Source organism: Coregonus lavaretus (assembly GCF_964263955.1).
Source record: "Coregonus lavaretus genome assembly, chromosome: 36".
Taxonomy (NCBI): Eukaryota; Metazoa; Chordata; class Actinopteri; order Salmoniformes; family Salmonidae; genus Coregonus; species Coregonus lavaretus.
In genome coordinates, this window is record NC_140023.1 from 15,698,271 (window position 1) to 15,720,640 (window position 22,370).

The 22,370-nt window shown below is 42.7% G+C and overlaps 1 protein-coding gene across 1 annotated transcript in view; it reads left to right on the forward strand.

Annotated features, from left to right (window-relative positions):
- Window positions 1-1,744: 1,744 nt before the first annotated feature.
- LOC311110928 (PDZ domain-containing protein 8-like) overlaps window positions 1,745-22,370 on the forward strand; it is an 81,281-nt gene continuing 60,655 nt past the window's right edge. The window contains exon 1 of the mRNA XM_084153574.1: window positions 1,745-2,757. Within this exon, the coding sequence (XP_084009700.1) occupies window positions 1,874-2,757 (884 nt within the window). The 5' untranslated portion in view covers window positions 1,745-1,873. The remainder of the gene's footprint in view (window positions 2,758-22,370) is intronic.

Below are 22,370 nucleotides of genomic sequence, written 5' to 3' on the forward strand. Positions count from 1 at the left end.
GCGGCTACAATATCATACATACTCTTTTTGACCAGACAACATCAGATAGATGGGCTACACATACAGAGACAGAGGGGCGCTGTTTCGCTCGCTCTGATGCTTTCTCCGGTGAGATACATTCAGCCTTTTGCGAATTGAAGAAAAATTATGAAACACAGAGAGACAAAAGATAACTTTTGGGGGGGAAAGTCTGGCTTCCCTTGGCAACCATGAATACTGTTGTAGAGAGAAAACAATGTTACCTGTCTCTGCTAAAGTGGGGTGGGAAATACTCAGTAGGGTCTCTACTAACCAAATTTGTTTAATTTTTAAGGGGGACTGTGTCGCATGGCCTGCTGCTGGCTTTTCACTCTGCCCACTCCATAGCCCCCAATACAATACAATAAAATACACAGTAATAATAGACTGTACAAATATAGCACTGTACAGGAAAAACTATCGATTTTGTGTCCATAAAACCAGGGTCCAGCATGTAATACATATACCGTGATTTGCGTTATGGCCAATGTAATGGGCAGAGTAAAAGTCCAGCAACACACGTATTATTCAGAGCCCCATGAAATGACACCATATATAGATTCTACAGACGCTACTGAGTACTCCCCACCCCACTTCTACATTGGCACAAAGAACCGTTTTTCTTCTTCTTCTTCTTCTTCTTCTTCTTCAGTGGGGTTTATCGGCAGCTGGCATCCAACGTTATGGTGCATTACCGCCACCTACCGTACTGGAGTGTGGGCCAGAGACGGATAAACTAAATCCTACCTGCCAACCCAGTTTCTCTTAAAAAAGACAACAAAATATGTGATACTATATCTAATGACGTTCTACTCAATATACTCTTTAAACTAATTTCCTGTATCCCCTTCTCCCTCATACTTAATCTCATCCTTCCTTCCAGTTCTCTGCTGCCAATGACTGGAACGAACTGCAAAAATCTCTGAAGCTGGAGGCTCTTATCTCCCTCACCAACTTTAGGCATCAGTTGTCAGAGCAGCTTACCGATCACAGCACCTGTACACAGCCCATCTGTAATTAGCCCATGCAACTACCTCATCCCCATATTGTTATTTATTTTGCTAATTTGCACCCCAGTATCTCTATTTGCACATCATCTTTTGCACATCTATCATTCCAGTGTTAATATGAAATTGTAACTATTTTGCACTATGGCCTATTTATTGCCTTACCTCCATAATTTACTACATTCGCACACACTGTATATATATTTTCTGTTGTATTTTTGACTTTATGTTTTGTTTACCCCATATGTAACTCTGTTGTTGTTTTTATCGCACTGCTTTGCGTTATCTTGGCCAGGTCGCAGTTGTAAATGAGAACTTGTTCTCAACTGGCTTACCTGGTTAAATAAAGGTGAAATAAAAAAATAAAAAATAAAAATAAACAAAAAATCCTCTCTCTTTCTCTCTGATACTGCCCACATTGTAGCAATACATGCTCCACATTCTCTATTTCCTGACAATAATCACATTTTCCTGATGAATAACCGTTTTTCCTATACAGTGCTATATTTGTACGATATAAAACCCAGCTTTGATGCAAATGTCACTTAAATATGTACAAATATGAATCATTGTTAAAGTTTAGACAATTATTTATCGTACATCATGAATAAATACAGGTTAATTATGCTTTTCTACTATTACGTGGGGACTTTAATTTGGAACGTTTCCGAAATTTCGTGGCCCGGAAGTACATTTTTTAGTGTTGCTGACGAGCCGCTGATCAGGAAAGAGGCAGATGATATGGCAGCTTTGTGAGCGACAAGGTGGAACTTGCATTGTTAATACGGTTAAACGTCGGAATATGAAAACATTTTAACGCGGAAACGGGAAGAGGGACACTGCTCGAAATGATTTACTTGATAGTCATTTCCGCATTATCTGGAGCACTCATTACATTGGTATTACAGTTCTTACTGCTTTACCGGAGAAGCCCCGAGCCTATAGCCAGGACAGTGCAATATGTTAAAGCAGTGCCTGATCCCGCATTGAAGGATTACTTTAATAACCAACATGCCGAATCAGGCCAGCAGCAACAAGACAACACATCATCTGCTGCACCCAAACAGCAAGAGGCCATCTCTCCCAGGAATCAGGAAGCGGCTGCCACCAGTAGTAGCCCTAAACAACAACCGCCACCGCCTTGTCAAAGTGAGCCCCTCCACACCTCCAAACCGGAGACGTGCAATTTTCTAAATGCTATCTTTTTGTTCCTATTCAGAGAACTCCGCGACACTCCCGTCGTTAGACACTGGCTGACCAAAAAGTTCAAGGTGGAGTTCGAGGAGCTATTACAAACCAAGACAGCAGGTCGGCTGTTGGAGGGACTCAGTCTCAGGGATATCTCCCTGGGTAATTCTTTGCCCGTGTTTAAAACGGCTAGACTTATGAAGCCAGTGAGTTTAAATGAAGACGGCATGCCCGAGGAACTCAATTTCGAGGTGGACCTTGAATATAATGGCGGATTCCATCTAGCAATTGATGTAGACCTTGTTTTTGGGAAGTCAGCATACCTGTTCGTAAAAATGACGCGTGTGGTTGGAAGACTGAAGCTGCAGTTCACTCGCATGCCTTTTACGCACTGGTCCTTCGCGTTCCTTGAGGACCCATTGATAGACTTCGAGGTGAAGTCACAGTTCGAGGGAAGGCCCTTGACCCAGCTCACCTCAATCATTGTCAATCAGTTGAAAAGAATCATCAAGAAGAAACACACCTTGCCAAATTACAAAATCAGGTAAAACTTGCGCTGAGACTACCATTTATATTTATTTAGGTCTATGCAAGTCAGTAGGCCTACCAAGAGATGGTCAGAGATGTGTATCATCAACATTTCAAGCTGATTTAAGGACAAGGGAAAGTGGCCCCCAACACCCCCACTTCTATTTTAATAGTTCCCAAGATCTGTAAGATACACATTTGGACTCCAAATTGGTGAAAATGTATAGCCATAGAGCCTTCTATTTGGCTAAATGTAACGCTCTGCTTAGGCCTTCTAGCCCAATGAAACCCTTTAGAATTTTTGGGGGGTTGAAATTGGGCCACCACGTTATTGAACAGCCTGGCCTCAGACTAGACATACATGTACATCTGTGAAACTGAAATGAGTATGATATGGTATGGTTACATAAAACAGAAGTTTACTTAAGCCAAAAACGAAAGGACTGAGTTTGGTCAGGGAGGATGGGTGGGCGTAAAACGCGTGTACACCAACCCAAAGGTTGTCTGTTAAAATCACATAATGGACAACTTTAGCATTTTAGCTAATTAGCAACTTTGCAACTACTTGCTACATTTTAGCTACTTTGCAACTACTTAGCATGTTAGCTAACCTTAACTCCTAACCTTAACATTAAAATTTTAGTCATTTAGCAGACGCTCTTATCCAGAGAGACTTACAGTTAGTGACCCTAACCTTTACCCCTAACCCCTAGTTTAGCTAACGTTAGACACCTAGCTAACGTTATCCACAACAAATTGGAATACGTAACATATCATACGTATTGTAAATTCGTAACATATTGTAGAAATTGCAATTTGTAACATATCCTATGAATTGTAATTTGACAACATATCATACGAAATGGATGATGGACATCCACAAATTAATGTACCAACTGAAACTTAACATACAGTGGCTTGCGAAAGTAATCAACCCCCTTGGCATTTTTCCTATCTTTTTGCCTTACAACCTGGAATTAAAATGGATTTTTTGGGGGTTTGTATCATTTGATTTACACAACATGCCTACCACTTTGAAGATGCAAAATATTTTTTATTGTGAAACAAACAAGAAATAAGACAAAAAAACAGAACTTGAGCGTGCATAACTATTCACCCCCCCCCCCCCCCCCCAAGTCTATACTTTGTAGAGCCACCTTTTGCAGCAATTACAGCTGCAAGTCTATTGGGGTATGTCTCTATAAGATTGGCACATCTAGCCACTGGGATTTTTGCCCATTCTTCAAGGCAAAACTGCTCCAGCTCCTTCAAGTTGGATGGGTTCCACTGGTGTACAGCAATCTTTAAGTCATACCACAGATTCTCAATTGGATTGAGGTCTGGACTTTGACTAGGCCATTCCAATGCATTTAAATGTTTCCCCTTATAATAATAATAATAATAATATGCCATTTAGCAGACGCTTTTATCCAAAGCGACTTACAGTCATGCGTGCATACATTTTTGTGTATGGGTGGTCCCGGGGATCGAACCCACTACCTTGGCGTTACAAGCGCCGTGCTCTACCAGCTGAGCTACAGAGGACCACTCAAGTGTTGCTTTAGCAGTATGCTTAGGGTCATTGTCCTGCTGGAAGGTGAACCTCCGTCCCAGTCTCAAATCTCTGGAAGACTGAAACAGGTTTCCCTCAAGAACTTCCCTGTATTTAGCGCCATCCATCATTCCTTCAATTCTGACCAGTTTCCCAGTCCCTGCCGATGAAAAACATTACATTTACATTTAAGTCATTTAGCAGACGCTCTTATCCCGAGCGACTTACAGGAGCAATTAGGGTTAAGTGCCTTGCTCAAGGGCACATTTACGTCATTTAGCAGACGCTCTTATCCAGAGCGACTCACAAATTGGTGCATTCACCCTATAGCCAGTGGGATAACCACTTTACAATTTTTTTTTTTGGGGGGGGGGGGGGGGTTAGAAGGATTACTTTATCCTATTCCAGGTATTCCTTAAAGAGGTGGGGTTTCAAATGTCTCCGGAAGGTGGTGAGTGACTCCGCTGTCCTGGCGTCGTGAGGGAGCTTGTTCCACCATTGGGGTGCCAGAGCAGCGAACAGTTTTGACTGGGCTGAGCGGGAACTATGCTTCCGCAGAGGAAGGGGAGCCAGCAGGCCAGAGGTGGATGAACGCAATGCCCTCGTTTGGGTGTAGGGACTGATCAGAGCCCCGAAGGTACAGAGGTGCCGTTCCCCTCACTGCTCCATAGGCAAGCATCATGGTCTTGTAACGGATGCGAGCTTCAACTGGAAGCCAGTGGAGTGTGCGGAGTAGGGGGGTGACGTGAGATAACTTGGGAAGGTTGAACACCAGACGGGCTGCGGCGTTCTGGATGAGTTGTAGGGGTTTAATGGCACAGGCAGGGAGGCCAGCCAACAGCGAGTTGCAGTAATCCAGACGGGAGATGACAAGTGCCTGGATTAGGACCTGTGCCGCTTCCTGTGTAAGGCAGGGTCGTACTCTCCGAATGTTGTAGAGCATGAACCTGCAGGAGCGGGTCACCGCCTTGATGGTAGCGGAGAACGACAGGGTGTTGTCCAGGGTCACGCCAAGGCTCTTCGCACTCTGGGAGGAGGACACAACGGAGTTGTCAACCGTGATGGCGAGATCATGGAACGGGCAGTCCTTCCCCGGGAGGAAGAGCAGCTCCGTCTTGCCAGGGTTCAGCTTGAGGTGGTGATCCGTCATCCATACTGATATGTCTGCCAGTCATGCAGAGATGCGATTCGCCACCTGGTTATCAGAAGGGGGAAAGGAGAAGATTAGTTGTGTATCGTCAGCGTAGCAATGATAGGAGAGGCCATGTGAGGATATGACAGAGCCAAGTGACTTGGTGTATAGGGAGAAAAGGAGAGGGCCTAGAACTGAGCCCTGGGGGACACCAGTGGTGAGAGCACGTGGTGCGGAGACAGCTTCTCGCCACGCCACTTGGTAGGAGCGACCGGTCAGGTAGGACGCAATCCAGGAGTGAGCCGCGCCGGAGATGCCCAGCTCGGAGAGGGTGGAGAGGAGGATCTGATGGTTCACAGTATCAAAGGCAGCAGACAGGTCTAGAAGGACAAGAGCAGAGGAGAGAGAGTTAGCTTTAGCAGTGCGGAGAGCCTCCGTGACACAGAGAAGAGCAGTCTCAGTTGAATGACCAGTCCTGAAACCTGACTGGTTTGGATCAAGAAGGTCATTCTGAGAGAGATAGCAAGAGAGTTGGCTAAAGACGGCACGCTCAATAGTTTTGGAAAGAAAAGAAAGAAGGGATACTGGTCTGTAGTTGTTGACATCAGTGGGATCGAGTGTTGGTTTTTTGAGAAGGGGAGCAACTCTCGCTCTCTTGAAGACGGAAGGGACATGGCCAGCGGTCAAGGATGAGTTGATCAGCGAGGTGAGGTAGGGGAGAAGGTCACCGGAGATGGTCTGGAGAAGAGAGGAGGGGATGGGGTCAAGCGGGCAGGTTGTTGGGCGGCCTGCAGTCACAAGTCGCAGGATTTTATCTGGAGAGAGAGGGGAGAAAGAAGTCAAAGCATAGGGTAGGGCAGTGTGAGTAGGACCAGCAGTGTCATTAGACTTAACAAACGAGGATCGGATGTCGTCAACCTTCTTTTCAAAGTGGTTGACGAAGTCATCCACAGAGAGAGAGGAGAGAGGGGGGGGGGGGGGGATTCAGGAGGGAGGAAAATGTGGCAAAGAGCTTCCTAGGGTTAGAGGCAGATGCTTGGAATTTAGAGTGGTAGAAAGTGGCCTTAGCAGCAGAAACAGATGAAGAAAATGTAGAGAGGAGGGAGTATAAAGATGCCAGGTCGGCAGGGAGTTTAGTTTTCTTCCATTTCCGCTCCGCTGCCCGGAGCTCTGTTCTGTGAGCTCGCAATGAGTCATCAAGCCACGGAGCTGGAGGGGAGGACCGAGCCGGCCGGGAGGATAGGGGACACAGAGAGTCAAAGGATGCAGAAAGGGAGGAGAGGAGGGTTGAGGAGGCAGAATCAGGAGATTGGAGGGAGAAGGATTGAGCAGAGGGAAGAGATGATAGGATGGAAGAGGAGAGAGTAGTGGGAGAGAGAGAGCGAAGGTTGCGGCGGCGCATTACCATCTGTGTAGGGGCAGAGTGAGTAGTGTTGGAGGAGAGCGAGAGAGAAAAGGAAACAAAGTAGTGGTCGGAGACATGGAGGGGAGTTGCAGTGAGATTAGTAGAAGAGCAGCATCTAGTAAAGATGAGGTCAAGCGTATTGCCTGCCTTGTGAGTAGGGGGGGACGGTGAGAGGGTGAGGTCAAAAGAGGAGAGGAGTGGAAAGGAGGCAGAGAGAAATGAGTCAAATGTGGACATAAGGAGGTTGAAATCCCCCAAAACTGTGAGGGGTGAGCCATCCTCAGGAAAGGAACTTATCAAGGCGTCAAGCTCATTGATGAACTCTCCAAGGGAACCTGGAGGGCGATAGATGACAAGGATATTAAGCTTAAATGGGCTAGTGACTGTGACAGCATGGAATTCAAATGAGGAGATAGACAGGTGGGTTAGGGGAAACATTGAGAATGTCCACTTGGGAGAGATGAGGATTCCTGTGCCACCACCCCTCTGACCAGATGCTCTCGGGGTATGCGAGAACACATGGTCAGACGAGGAGAGAGCAGTAGGAGTAGCAGTGTTTTCAGTGGTAATCCATGTTTCCGTCAGCGCCAGGAAGTCGAGGGACTGGAGGTTAGCATAGGCTGGGATGAAGTCAGCTTTGTTGGCAGCAGAACGGCAGTTCCAGAGGCTGCCTGAGACCTGGAACTCCAGGTGTGGGGTGCGTGCAGGGACCACCAGGTTAGAGAGGCAGCAGCCACGCGGTGTGAGGCGTTTGTGTAGCCTGTGCAGAGAGGAGAGAACAGGGATAGGCAGAGGCATAGTTGACAGGCTGTAGCAAATGGCTACAATAATGCAGAGGAGATCGGAATGAAATGAACTAAACATCTGGGAGAGGAGAGAGCATCCCCACAGCATGATGCTGCCACCACCATGCTTCACTGTGGGGGTGGTGTTCTCGTGGTGATGAGAGGTGTTGGGTTTGTGCCAGACATAGCGTTTTCCTTAATGGCCAAAAAGCTCAGTTTTAGTCTCATCTGACCAGAGTACCTTCTTCCATATGTTTGGTGAGTCTCCCACATGCCTTTTGGCGAACACCAAATGTGTTTGCTTATTTTTTTCTTTAAGCTATGGCTTTTTTCTGGCCACTCTTCCGTAAAGCCCAGCTCTGTGGAGTGTACGGCTTAAAGTGGTCCTATGGACAGATACTCCAATCTCCGCTGTGGAGCTTTGCAGCTCCTTCAGGGTTATCTTTGGTCTCTTTGTTGCCTCTCTGATTAATGCCCTCCTTGCCTGGTCTGTGAGTTTTGGCAGGTTTGTTGTGGTGCCATATTCTTTCCATTTTTAAATAATGGATTTAATGGTGCTCTGTGGGATGTTCAAAGTTACAGATATTTTTTTATAACCCAACCCTGATCTGTACTTCTCCACAACTTTGTCCCTGACCTGTTTGGAGAGCTCCTTGGTCTTCATGGTGCCCCTTGCTTAGTGGTGTTGCAGACTCTGGGGCCTTTCAGAACAGGTGTATATATACTGAGATCATGTGACAGATCATGTGACACTTAGATTGCACACAGGGGGACTTTATTTAACTAATTATGTGACTTCTGAAGGTAATTGGTTGCACCAGATCTTATTTAGGGTCTTCATAACAAAGGGGGTGAATACATATGCACGCACAACTTTTCCGTTATTTATTTTTTAGAATTTTTAGAAATAAGTTATTTTTTTCATTTCACTTCACCAATTTTGACTATTTTGTGTATGTCCATCACATGAAATCCAAATAAAAATCTATTTCAATTACAGGTTGTAATGCAACAAAATAGGAAAAACGCCAAGGGGGATGAATACTTTTGCAAAGCACTGTACACTAAATGGTGGGCGACAGATTTACATGTACTATGTTATGTCTACCTTAGTCCAGGTTGCAGCGAAAGGTTAAATGACAACAATCATGCTGTCTTAACATTTTTTTTCAACTGTCAGGGCATAGGCCTACCCACTGTCAGTAGGCAGTGTGGTAGTATAAAGTGTTGAGACGGTGGGATGGCACCTCTTGCAAAGGAAGCCATTGAGGGATATCATGGTTGTGAACCTATGAAATTATAAAGGATAGTGACAGTTAAACATTTTGCCAACACTTGTTTAAAACTGAAAGACAAAAAGCTTTCTAGTACTTCCGTGTTAGTAACATGAATGCATGTGTAGCATCTTGTCACCTCTTATTTCTTTTAGTCTCTTTCCTTTAGTCTCTGTCACATTAGTCAGGCAGCCTTTTGCAGATGGATTATTTGCTGGAAATGTTCACCATCGCTTTTGTATTTGGTTGTACTCTCTCAAGGCAAAAACCCCCAATGTAGGCTAAACTAAGCCTGAAAGTTTACTGCTTTACTATGGACGTATTTGCACAGACCTGATGTCACATAGCCTAGATTTAACAATTTAACTAATAATATATTTCCTTACTAAAAGAGGCTAATATGTTACCATAATGTTGTTACAGTAGTACAGTGTAACTTCTCAGGTATTTTATTTATTTATTTTTATTTCACCTTTATTTAACCAGGTAAGCCAGTTGAGAACAAGTTCTCATTTACAACTGCGACCTGGCCAAGATAAAGCAAAGCAGTGCGATAAAAACAACAACACAGAGTTACATATGGGGTAAACAAAACATAAAGTAAAAAATACAACAGAAAATATATATACAGTGTGTGCAAATGTAGCAAGTTATGGAGGTAAGGCAATAAATAGGCCATAGTGCAAAATAATTACAATTAGTATTAACACTGGAATGATATATGTGCAAGAGATGATGTGCAAATAGAGATACTGGGGTGCAAATTAGCAAAAATAACTAACAATATGGGGATGAGGTAGTTGGGTGGGCTAATTTCAGATGGGCTGTGTACAGGTGCAGTGATCGGTAAGGTGCTCTGACAACTGATGCTTAAAGTTAGTGAGGGAGATAAGTGTCTCCAGCTTCAGAGATTTTTGCAATTTGTTCCAGTCATTGGCAGCAGAGAACTGGAAGGAATGGCGGCCAAAGGAGGTGTTGGCTTTGGGGATGACCAGTGAGATATACCTGCTGGAGCGCATACTACGGGTGGGTGTTGCTATGGTGACCAATGAGCTAAGATAAGGCGGGGATTTGCCTAGCAGTGATTTATAGATGGCCTGGAGCCAGTGGGTTTGGCGACGAATATGTAGTGAGGACCAGCCAATAAGAGCATACAGGTCACAGTGGTGGGTAGTATATGGGGCTTTGGAGACAAAACGGATGGCACTGTGATAGACTACATCCAATTTGCTGAGTAGAGTGTTGGAGGCTATTTTGTAAATGACATCGCCAAAGTCAAGGATCGGTAGGATAGTCAGTTTTACGAGGGCATGTTTGGCAGCATGAGTGAAGGAGGCTTTGTTGCGAAATAGGAAGCCGATTCTAGATTTAACTTTGGATTGGAGATTCTTAATGTGAGTCTGGAAGGAGAGTTTACAGTCTAACCAGACACCTAGGTATTTGTAGTTGTCCACATACTCTAGGTCAGACCCGTCGAGAGTAGTGATTCTAGTCGGGTGGGCAGGTGCCAGCAGCGTTCGATTGAAGAGCATGCATTTAGTTTTACTAGTGTTTAAGAGCAGTTGGAGGCTACGGAAGGAGTGTTGTATGGCATTGAAGCACGTTTGGAGGTTTGTTAACACAGTGTCCAATGAAGGGCCAGATGTATACAAAATGGTGTCGTCTGCGTAGAGGTGGATCTGAGAGTCACCAGCAGCAAGAGCGACATCATTGATCTACACAGAGAAAAGAGTCGGCCCAATAATTGAACCCCCATAGAGACTGCCATAGGTCCAGACAACAGGCCCTCTGACTTGACACATTGAACTCTATCTGAGAAGTAGTTGGTGAACCAGGCGAGGCAGTCATTTGAGAAACCAAGGCTATTTAGTCTGCCAATAAGAATGCATAATGTATAAGAACAACTTAATGTTAAAGACATGCTCTGGAACTTTGGCGACTACTAAGTATATTTTAAACCTCCCGCTTTGGGATGGATGTGTCAATGTGTAGTTCATACATGCATAATCTATTAGCAGAAATACTGTCTTACCTCAATTAGCCACAAAATCCCTAGTTTGAAAGCGACTGTTTTTCTGGAAGCTGTGCTGTGCCATTTTGCCTGCATTTTCCTCCACTTTGGCCAGCCCCCTAGCAATTCGAGTTCTAGCCAATGAGCTTCAGCACCTCGCCATTTGAGTGACAGTTGGCAAGATGCACATACAGCAGAGCGAGCGAGAGAGAGCAATGACGTGGTGCACATACTGTATCTGCACATATGTGAAGTATTACGCAATTTCTGGGGACCACTTTTAGCTGGTGAGCGCTACTTTCAGAACAACTAGTTAAAAAGTATACAAAAGAACCGGAGAATCTCTAAGTGTTACCTTTCAACATGACTAGGCCTGAATGTAAAATTAATCTAGACTATTTCAAGATGTGGAAAACGAGTCTATTGAATTGTGCTGAAAGCGTTAAGCCTTAGACTATCACCTGTAGAAGTTGCTATCGTTGAGATTCTTCTTAGTGCTTCAATTGGCCCAGTCAGCTTGTCACAAATGCTGTGACAGCACTTACTAGGCTCAGCATTAGTGGCCTCAATTTCATGACACACTGACCCATGCAGCTGGTTTGTCTGTGTTATGTCTGGAAGGGTTACACTGGTGTGCTGGAACTGCAGGGATAGCGGCATTGGAATGTCAAAACTTCTCTATACAGCCTCCTGTACAGCATCATTACTCCTGTCACATTCCTTTGCTTTGATTATTAGAATAGCACTATTCCAGCAAAATGTTATCTTGTTGAATGTTCTATCCTTTGAAGTGAAATGCACTTCACACATCCTGGGTTGGTTATTTGTGTGTTTGAGAGTCGCTACAACGCAGCATGCCAAAATTACTTTTTTAGTTTGCTAATATTATGTTATTAGCCAACTATGATTTATTCCAAAATGTGGTCTTTAATTGTGGGGAAAAGTTGTTTGCTTTTTAGAAGGTGTAGTTGTGATTATTGGATTGTGAAATAATCCACTGTAATATGTTCTGGTCAATGACATAAATTTTTATAATTGTAAAATATATATATATATATATATATATACATACATACATACATACATACATACATACATACATACATACATACAGTGGGGAGAACAAGTATTTGATACACTGCCGATTTTGCAGGTTTTCCTACTTACAAAGCATGTAAAGGTCTGTAATTTTTATCATAGGTACACTTCAACTGAGAGACGGAATCTAAAACAAAAATCCAGAAAATCACATTGTATGATTTTTAAGTAATTATTTTGCATTTTATTGCATGACATAAGTATTTGATACATCAGAAAAGCAGAACTTAATATTTGGTACAGAGATCATACGTTTCCTGTAGGTCTTGACCAGGTTTGCACACACTGCAGCAGGGATTTTGGCCCACTCCTCCATACAGACCTTCTCCAGATCCTTCAGGTTTCGGGGCTGTCGCTGGGCAATACGGACTTTCAGCTCCCTCCAAAGATGTTCTATTGGGTTCAGGTCTGGAGACTGGCTAGGCCACTCCAAGACCTTGAGATGCTTCTTACGGAGCCACTCATTAGTTGGCTGTGTGTTTTGGGTCGTTGTCATGCTGGAAGACCCAGCCACGACCCATCTTCAATGCTCTTACAGAGGGAAGGAGGTTGTTGACCAAGATCTCGCGATACATGGCCCCATCCATCCTCCCCTCAATACGGTGCAGTCGTCCTGTCCCCTTTGCAGAAAAGCATCCCCAAAGAATGATGTTTCCACCTCCATGCTTCACGGTTGGGATGGTGTTCTTGGGGTTGTACTCATCCTTCTTCCTCCAAACACGGCGAGTGGAGTTTAGACCAAAAAGCTCTATTTTTGTCTCATCAGACCACATTACCTTCTCCCATTCCTCCTCTGGATCATCCAGATGGTCATTGGCAAACTTCAGACGGGCTTGGACATGCGCTGGCTTGAGCAGGGGGACCTTGCGTGCGCTGCAGGATTTTATTCCATGACGGCGTAGTGTGTTATTAATGGTTTTCTTTGAGACTGTGGTCCCAGCTCTCTTCAGGTCATTGACCAGGTCCTGCCGTGTAGTTCTGGGCTGATCCCTCACCTTCCTCATGATCATTGATGCCCCACGAGGTGAGATCTTGCATGGAGCCCCAGACCGAGGGTGATTGACCGTCATCTTGAACTTCTTCCATTTTCTAATAATTGCGCCAACAGTTGTTGCCTTCTCACCAAGCTGCTTGCCTATTGTCCTGTAGCCCATCCCAGCCTTGTGCAGGTCTACAATTTGATCCCTGATGTCCTTACACAGGTCTCTGGTCTTGGCCATTGTGGAGAGGTTGGAGTCTGTTTGTTTGAGTGTGTGGACAGGTGTCTTTTATACAGGTAATGAGTTCAAACAGGTGCAGTTAATACAGGTAATGAGTGGAGAACAGGAGGGCTTCTTAAAGAAAAACTAACAGGTCTGTGAGAGCCGGAATTCTTACTGGATGGTAGGTGATCAAATACTTATGTCATGCAATACAATGCAAATGAATTACTTAAAAATCATACAATGTGATTTTCTGGATTTCTGTTTTAGATTCCGTCTCTCACAGTTGAAGTGTACCTATGATAAAAATTACAGACCTCTACATGCTTTGTAAGTAGGAAACCCTGCAAAATCGGCAGTGTATCAAATACTTGTTCTCCCCACTGTATATATATACATACATACATTACCAGTCAAGTTTGGACACACCTACTCATTCAAGGTTTTCTTTATTTTTACTATTTTCTACATTGTAGAATAATAGTGAAGACATAAAAAAGAACACATATGGAATCATGTAGTAACCAAAAAAGTGTTAAACAAATCAATATATATTTTATATTTGAGTTTCTTCAAAGTAGCCACCCTTTGCCTTGATGACAGCTTTGCACACTCTTGGCATTCTCTCAACCAGCTTCATGAGGAATGATTTTCCAACAGTCTTGAAGGAGTTCCCACATATGCTGAGCACTTGTTGGCTGCTTTTCCTTCACTCTGCGGTCCAACTCATCCCAAACCATCTGAATTGGGTTGAGGTCGGGTGATTGTGGAGGCCAGGTCATCTGATGCAGCACTCCATCACCCTCCTTGGCCAAATAGCCCTTACACAGCCTGGAGGTGTGTTTTGGGTCATTGGCCTGTTGAAAAACAAATGATAGTCCCACTAAGTGCAAACCAGATGGGATGGCGTATTGCTGCAGAATGATGTGGTTGCCATGCTGGTTAAGTGTGCCTTGAATTCTAAATAAATCACTGACAGTGTCACCAGCAAAGCACCTCCACACCATCACACCTCCTCCTCCTCCATGCTTCACGGTGGGAACCACACATGCGGAGATCATCCGTTCACCTACTCTGCGTCTCAACACGTCAGTTGGAACCAAAAATCTCATATTTGGACTCATCAGACCAAAGGACAGATTTCCACTGGTCTAATGTCCATTGCTCGTGTTTCTTGGCCCAAGCAGGTCTCTTCTTATTATTGGTGTCCTTTAGTAGTGGTTTCTTTGCAGCAATTTGACCATGAAGGCCTGATTCACGCAGTCTCCTCTGAACAGTTGATATTGAGATGTGTCTGTTACTTGGACTCTGAAGCATTTATTTGGGCTGCAATTTCTGAGGCTGGTGACTCTAATGAACTTATCCTCTGCAGCAGAGGTAACTCTGGGTCTTCCTTTCCTGTGACAGTCCTCATGAGAGCCAGTTTCATCATAGCGCTTGATGGTTTTTGCGACTGTACTTGAAGAAACTTTTAAAAGTTCTTGAAATGTTCCGTATTGACTTACCTTCATGTCTTAAAGTAATGATGGACTGTCGTTTCTCTTTGCTTATTTAAGCTGTTCTTGCCATAATATGGACTTGGTCTTTTACCAAATAGGGCTGTCTTCTGTGGCTCAAACGCATTAGGAATGAAAGAAATTCCACAAATTAACTTTTTAAAAGGCACACCTGTTAATTGAAATGCAACAAGCAGCGTTTCCCAGACAGTTGAGAGAATGACAAGAGTGTGCAAAGCTGTCATCAAGGCAAAGGGTGGCTGTTTGAAGAATCTCAAATATAAAATATATTTTGATTTGTTTTAACACTTTTTTGATTACTACATGATTCCATATGTTTTTTCATAGTTTTGATGTCTTCACTATTTTTCTGCAATGTAGAAAATAGCAATAAAGAAAAACCCTTGAATGAGTAGGTGTCCAAACTTTTGACTGATACTGTATATACAGTGGGGAAAAAAAGTATTTAGTCAGCCACCAATTGTGCAAGTTCTCCTACTTAAAAAGATGAGAGAGGCCTGTAATTTTCATCATAGGTACACGTCAACTATGACAGACAAAATGAGAAAAAAAATCCAGAAAATCACATTGTAGGATTTTTAATGAATTTATTTGCAAATTATGGTGGAAAATAAGTATTTGGTCAATAACAAAAGTTTCTCAATACTTTGTTATATACCCTTTGTTGGCAATGACACAGGTCAAACGTTTTCTGTAAGTCTTCACAAGGTTTTCACACACTGTTGCTGGTATTTTGGCCCATTCCTCCATGCAGATCTCCTCTAGAGCAGTGATGTTTTGGGGCTGTCGCTGGGCAACACGGACGTTCAACTCCCTCCAAAGATTTTCTATGGGGTTGAGATCTGGAGACTGGCTAGGCCACTCCAGGACCTTGAAATGCTTCTTACGAAGCCACTCCTTCGTTGCCCAGGCGGTGTGTTTGGGATCATTGTCATGCTGAAAGACCCAGCCACGTTTCATCTTCAATGCCCTTGCTGATGGAAGGAGGTTTTCACTCAAAATCTCACGATACATGGCCCCATTCATTCTTTCCTTTACATGGATCAGTCGTCCTGGTCCCTTTGCAGAAAAACAGCCCCAAAGCATGATGTTTCCACCCCCATGCTTCACAGTAGGTATGGTGTTCTTTGGATGCAACTCAGCATTCTTTGTCCTCCAAACACGACGAGTTGAGTTTTTACCAAAAAGTTATATTTTGGTTTCATCTGACCATATGACATTCTCCCAATCCTCTTCTGGATCATCCAAATGCACTCTAGCAAACTTCAGACGGGCCTGGACATGTACTGGCTTAAGCAGGGGGACACGTCTGGCACTGCAGGATTTGAGTCCCTGGCGGCGTAGTGTGTTACTGATGGTAGGCTTTGTTACTTTGGTCCCAGCTCTCTGCAGGTCATTCACTAGGTCCCCCCGTGTGGTTCTGGGATTTTTGCTCACCGTTCTTGTGATCATTTTGACCCCACGGGGTGAGATCTTGCGTGGAGCCCCAGATCGAGGGAGATTATCAGTGCTCTTGTATGTCTTCCATTTCCTAATAATTGCTCCCACAGTTGATTTCTTCAAACCAAGCTGCTTACCTATTGCAGATTCAGTCTTCCCAGCCTGGTGCAGGTCTACAATTTTGTTTCTGGTGTCCTTTGACAGCTCTTTGGTCTTGGCCATAGTGGAGTTTGGAGTGTGACTGTTTGAGGTTGTGGACAGGTGTCTTTTATACTGATAACAAGTTCAAACAGGTGCCATTAATACAGGTAACGAGTGGAGGACAGAGGAGCCTCTTAAAGAAGAAGTTACAGGTCTGTGAGAGCCAGAAATCTTGCTTGTTTGTAGGTGACCAAATACTTATTTTCCACCATAATTTGCAAATAAATTCATAAAAAATCCTACAAAAAATTCTCAATTTGTCTGTCATAGTTCTTTTTAAGTGGGAGAACTTGCACAATTGGTGGCTGACTAAATACTTTTTTTCCCCACTGTATATAATTAAAATAATAATTAAATAACCTGGTTGTTGCCATTTACATGTTTTATTTGATATCAAATCATTGTATACAGCAATGACACAAATGGTCCATACAAAACCATCTTTTCTCATTGATTTAGATGAAATTTATGTAATTAGGTGTGGTTAATCAGGCCATTATTGCTGTTTAAAATGCCAGACAATGTGAGAAGGCACATTGTTTCACTTGAAAATCAATGGAACGCTGTCTTGTGCCTGACAAAATGAACAGACTTTCCTTTTATCCACCATTTTTACTATGTGGGCTGCAGAGCAAACAATGGTTTGGTTGTTTTGTGAGACCAACAACTAAATGTAACTATTTTATGTCCTTCTGTGCGGCCACAGGCCTCTACTGGCATGGAATAGCTACTTCTTGTGAAGATCTGGTTCGGATCATGTGTGGGAGCTAAATGTAGGCTAAATGCAACAATCTGGAGGAGTTGCCTAAAATGGTGCATGTTTGTGAGGTGCCCATGATACCGATTCTTTCTGAGCGAGCGAGAGTTGTGAGGCGATGTCATATGAAACAGCCTTTGAGGACGGAGCAGTGGACATTAGGATTTGCTGAATATCACAGATGGCAGGACTCTGGAGGGGAGGGGGGGCTGGATGTAATCCAGGCATAACACCCATCTTGAGTCAGAACAAAAGCAATATGGATACTGTACTGAAACAGTGGGTAATGAGATACTGTAGCAATCGTCTATAGCATAGAATAAAGCTTTATCTCTGCAGTAAGTTTCAGAGAGGGTAACATTCTTTATGTTCCAGATCTACGGTGAGAGTTGGCAGAGTTATGATGACCTCCCTCTCTACTCTACAAACCTGACAGGTTTATAAGACTTGACAGTGAGTCTGCTTGGTTTCTGAATGGAATGTTCAGGAGGTAGGAGATGCTGTAGTTAAAAAACATGAGTATAATGGCTGATTAAGTACTGGAATCAACCTTTCACCTGCTCCTGTCTTCATTAAGGCAACTCTGATAGCCCTGCAACCTCTGCAAACCCACATGGTGTGGATTGGAGAGTTCTTGTTTACATGCATTGCAAATACACCCAAATGTTACGTTCAGGCGGTAGGTATTCTTAGCATAATAGATGGGGGTGGTGAACAGATCCTTGCTGAATTTTCTGGCTACTCCCTCAAATGGTATTAAGCCTTGAGAATTTTTTGGTCAGAGAATTTAAACCTATAAGAGAATAATTATCAGACACTGGACCAGTGTTAAACTTGGGCACATCATTAACCACATTCCAGGTCTGCCAAGTAGGGGGCCAGTCACTTGGTATATCAGATCACAGTCAAATGCACTGAGCCATTCACCTCTGTCCCCATCCTTATCCTTGTGGACAGGACAGACTAGATTGGGATAATTTTTTCGTAAACTTGGGCTTACCATGTGTCATTCCTTTCTCATTTTCATGACTTTGGGTGGTTGTTGGACTGGCTTCTCCACAATATGACTTCTGAAATTATTACATTTGAGTTGACTTGGACCATCAGTAATGTGTACCAATATGTAATGGACTCATTATGGCTTCAACCCCCCCATCCCTCACTTATCAACTATCAGCTGGGTTGTTTGTTACGGGCAATTCCATTATAACAGAGTGATGCTGAGACTCACTTTTTCCACTTTTAAAATTAATTCCAAGCAAAAACCATTGACTGCAAAGTTTAACAAACCATACACCTATATGCAGAAGTCTAGTTTTAACAATTGCCACTGAACATTTTACTAAAACACATTTACTTGAGGAACAGTGCAGATGTAAAGTTTGATAACAGAATGTTTTTTACTATTTTCCAAAAACTCTGAATATCTACTCCGAATTAAAGATGCACTTTGCAGAAATCGCTCCTCCATTTCCTGGTTACTAAAATTCGAATAGTTTTTAGTTTATGTGACAAAACAAGCAAGTACAGTGTAGAGAATTATTGTACCATCTAAACCACTGTGAAATATATTTTCCATAACCAAAAATATTGTATTTTTAGCTGTTTTGAAGCTGGTGTACAAAACCGAAAGTAAGACACAAAAACCAAACTTAGGAACGGGAAGCATAGAAATAGCGCACATAGAACATATATATACCACTTCTTAGACTTGCCTTCATTGAGAATGACATATCTATAATTCACATTTCTATGTGAATTTGGTTGGGTCGGCCAAAAAGTTTCAGCTATGACATGACAACTTGAGTTAAAAAATAAATCTATTTTGGTTATTGAACTACAGTAAGTGAAGTGGATTTACACCTGGTAACACGACTGACTGTAACAGAATGACATCATGGGTCCATTCTCTTAATGGCGACGTATCCTGAATAGCTACACAAAGGTAGAAAAATTTAATATCCTCCTTTGCATGTTTGGGTATTATTCTATACACTGGCTATTATTCTAATGAGCTCCACCCCCAAACAAAACCAAATTTGTTTACTAGTCCAGACTGGACCAAATCTGTACCAATCATAGACGTCTATGTTTCACAAGTTTTGACAGCACAGTAGAGTACAGTAGATCAGAGTACAGTAAAAAAAAAAGGACACTAGAGTACAGTCCAGTAGAGTATATTGCATTTTATACAACGGGTGGTTCTAATCCTGAATGCTGATTTGGTTAAAACCGCATTCCAGCCGGTGTCTATTCCACAAGTTTCCACCAGCTAAATCTATGACGTTAAAATTCCTATTTACTTTGTTCCATCTGACTGCGCAATCCACTGTCTCATCAGCCCAGCCAGCCACTTTATAAACTTGATCTCCACTATAAAAAGCATCTAGACATTATCTTACATTTCCTTTAGAATAACATTTAGTTTTCAACAGCGGAGATTTGTATAAACCTTGCTGTCTGTGTCTCTGACATTTTGCAACATTGTTTAAATATTCAAATTCGATCTCCAGCTCTTCCATAGTAATGAACGTGTTGGGACGAGACAGGCAGGCAGCGTTTCCCAGCCAGTCGATATAATGAATCAGCTGGCATCATTTTTATGGATATATAGCTGTGGAAAAAAATAAGAGACCACTGCAAATGTTACTAAAATCAGCATCTCTACATGTATGACAGCCATTCCATTCCAGTGTCTGTTGAATTCCAACACAGGCACACCTCATTCTACTGAATTAGGTACTGATTAGGTGATCACATGAACCAAATCTTATTTAACGAGGAAAAGTATAAAAACCACTGCTGTGGTCATCACTATCCTCTTGCAATAGGACCAGCTGGATGGCAAAAACAGTGCTAATAGTACCGCAAAAGTAATATTAATCAAAAAATAACTATTGACCATGCCAAAAGAGTTGAAAAGGAACGTTGTGAGTGAGGAAAAGAAGGGGTCTATTCTGGCTTTACTGGCAGAGGGATACAGTGAGCGTCAGGTTGCTTCCATCCTTAAAATTTCAAAGACGGCGGTTCATAAGAACAAGGTCAAGCAGAAGACATTGGGGACAACAAAGCTACAGACCGGCAGAAGGCAAAAACAACTCTCTACTGACCGGGATGACCGCCAACTCATTCGAATGTCACTCATCAACCGTAGGATGACATCAAGTGACCTACAAAAAGAATGGCAAACGGCAGCTGGAGTGAAGTGCATGGCAAGGATGGTTTGAAACAGGCTCCTAGGGGCAGGGCTGAAGTCTTGCAAAGCTAGAAAAAAAACCTTCATCAATGAGAAGCAAAGAAGAGCCAGGCTGAGGTTTGCAAAAGACCATAAGGATTGGACCGTAGAGGACTGGAGTAAGGTAATCTTCTCTGATGAGTCCAATTTTTAGCTTTGCCCAACAACTGGTCGTCTAATGGTTAGACGGAGACCTGGAGAGGCCTACAAGCCACAATGTCTCGCACCCACTGTGAAATTTGGTGGAGGATTGGTGATGATCTGGGGGTGCAAGGCTGGAATCGGGCAGATTTGTCTTTGTGAAGGACGCATGAATCAAGCCATGTACAAGGTTGTCCTGGAAGAAAACTTGCTTCCTTTTGCTCTGACATTGTTCCCCAACTCTGGGGATTGGTTTTTCCAGCAGGACAATGCGCCATGCCACACAGCCAGGTCAATCAAGGTGTGGATGGAGGACCACCATATCAAGACCCTGTTATGGCCAGCCCAATCTCCAGACCTGAACCCCATTGAAAACTTCTGGAATGTGATCAAGAGGAAGATTGATGGTCACAAGCCATCAAACAAAGCCGAGCTGCTTGAATATTTGTGCCAGGAGTGGCATAAAGTCACCCAACATCAATGTGAAAGACTGGTGGAGAACATGCCAAGACGCATGAAAGCTGTGATTGGAAAATCAGGGTTATTCCACCAAATATTGATTTCTGAACGCTTCCTAAGTTAAAACATTACTATTGTGTCGTTTAAAAATGAACATGAACTTATTTTTTTTTGCATTATTCGAGGTCTGACAAAACTGCATATTTTTTGTTATTTTGAGCAAATTAATTACTTAAAAATCATACAATGTGATTTTCTGGATTTTTGTTTTAGATTCCGTCTCTCACAGTTGAAGTGTACCTATGATAAAAATTACAGACCTCTACATGCTTTGTAAGTAGGAAAACCTGCAAAATCGGCAGTGTATCAAATACTTGTTCTCCACACTGTATGTCTTAACCTATGCAGAAAAATCTACATATTTTTTACTGTATATATACAAAGAAATGTAAATTGAAAAAAGGTAAAACGAAACGAAGTGCAGCTAGTTTGCAGTCTTTCCAGCTTCAGTTTGAAGTGCTTTGTTAGCTGTGGTGTTGGCTAGCTCCTCTGAACAACAGTGTCCTGACGAGTGGGTTATGGTATGGGCAGGCGTAAGCTACGGACAACTAACACAATTGCATTTTATCGATGGCTATTTGAATGCACAGAAATACCGTGGCGAGACCCTGAGGTCGATTTTTTTAAAGGTATCTTCGACCAACAGATGAACATTTGTATTCCCAGTCATGTGAAATCCATAGATTAGGGACTAATGCATTTATTTCAATTGACTGATTTTCCTCATATGAACCGTAAATCTTTTAAATTGTTGCATGTTGCGTTTATTTTTATTCAGTATAATTGGTAGGTCTACCTTTACTTGTTACTTCTGTGATTATCTTAAAGATATGTGGGTTTTTGGTAACAGAATGACAAGATACTAGGCAATATTTATTAAACTTACTGAAGGAAAATAATTTCTGCAAAAACTAAATATAAATGTTGATTTTATTTGGCAGGGGCATTTACTTCAACATTATTGTGTTTTGATGTATTTCTAATACCTTTTTAAGACTTTTTCTGTGTGACCAGAAATCAAAACCTTTGCTTATTCCACATTTTTTAGATGGAAAATGGTTGAAAAACGTATTTATGCCTTCATTTCTCAATAAATATAGATTCTTAGCTTTCATTTGACAGCAAATTTTATATGCTCCTATAAACTTCATGTTGGTGCTCATGGGTCCTTTTACATGAAAATGACCTTATGTAATTTCTCTCCAGACATCTGTCATCCCTTTAACTCTATCTCTCTCTTTCTCTCTTCCTGTGCTCTTTGCCTCTACATGCTGGGGGAGGGGCACAGCTGAGCACAGTTTTACATGTAGGTAGACACTTTTAATGGACCCTCCTCTCAGCCCCACTGGAGAACTTGGGA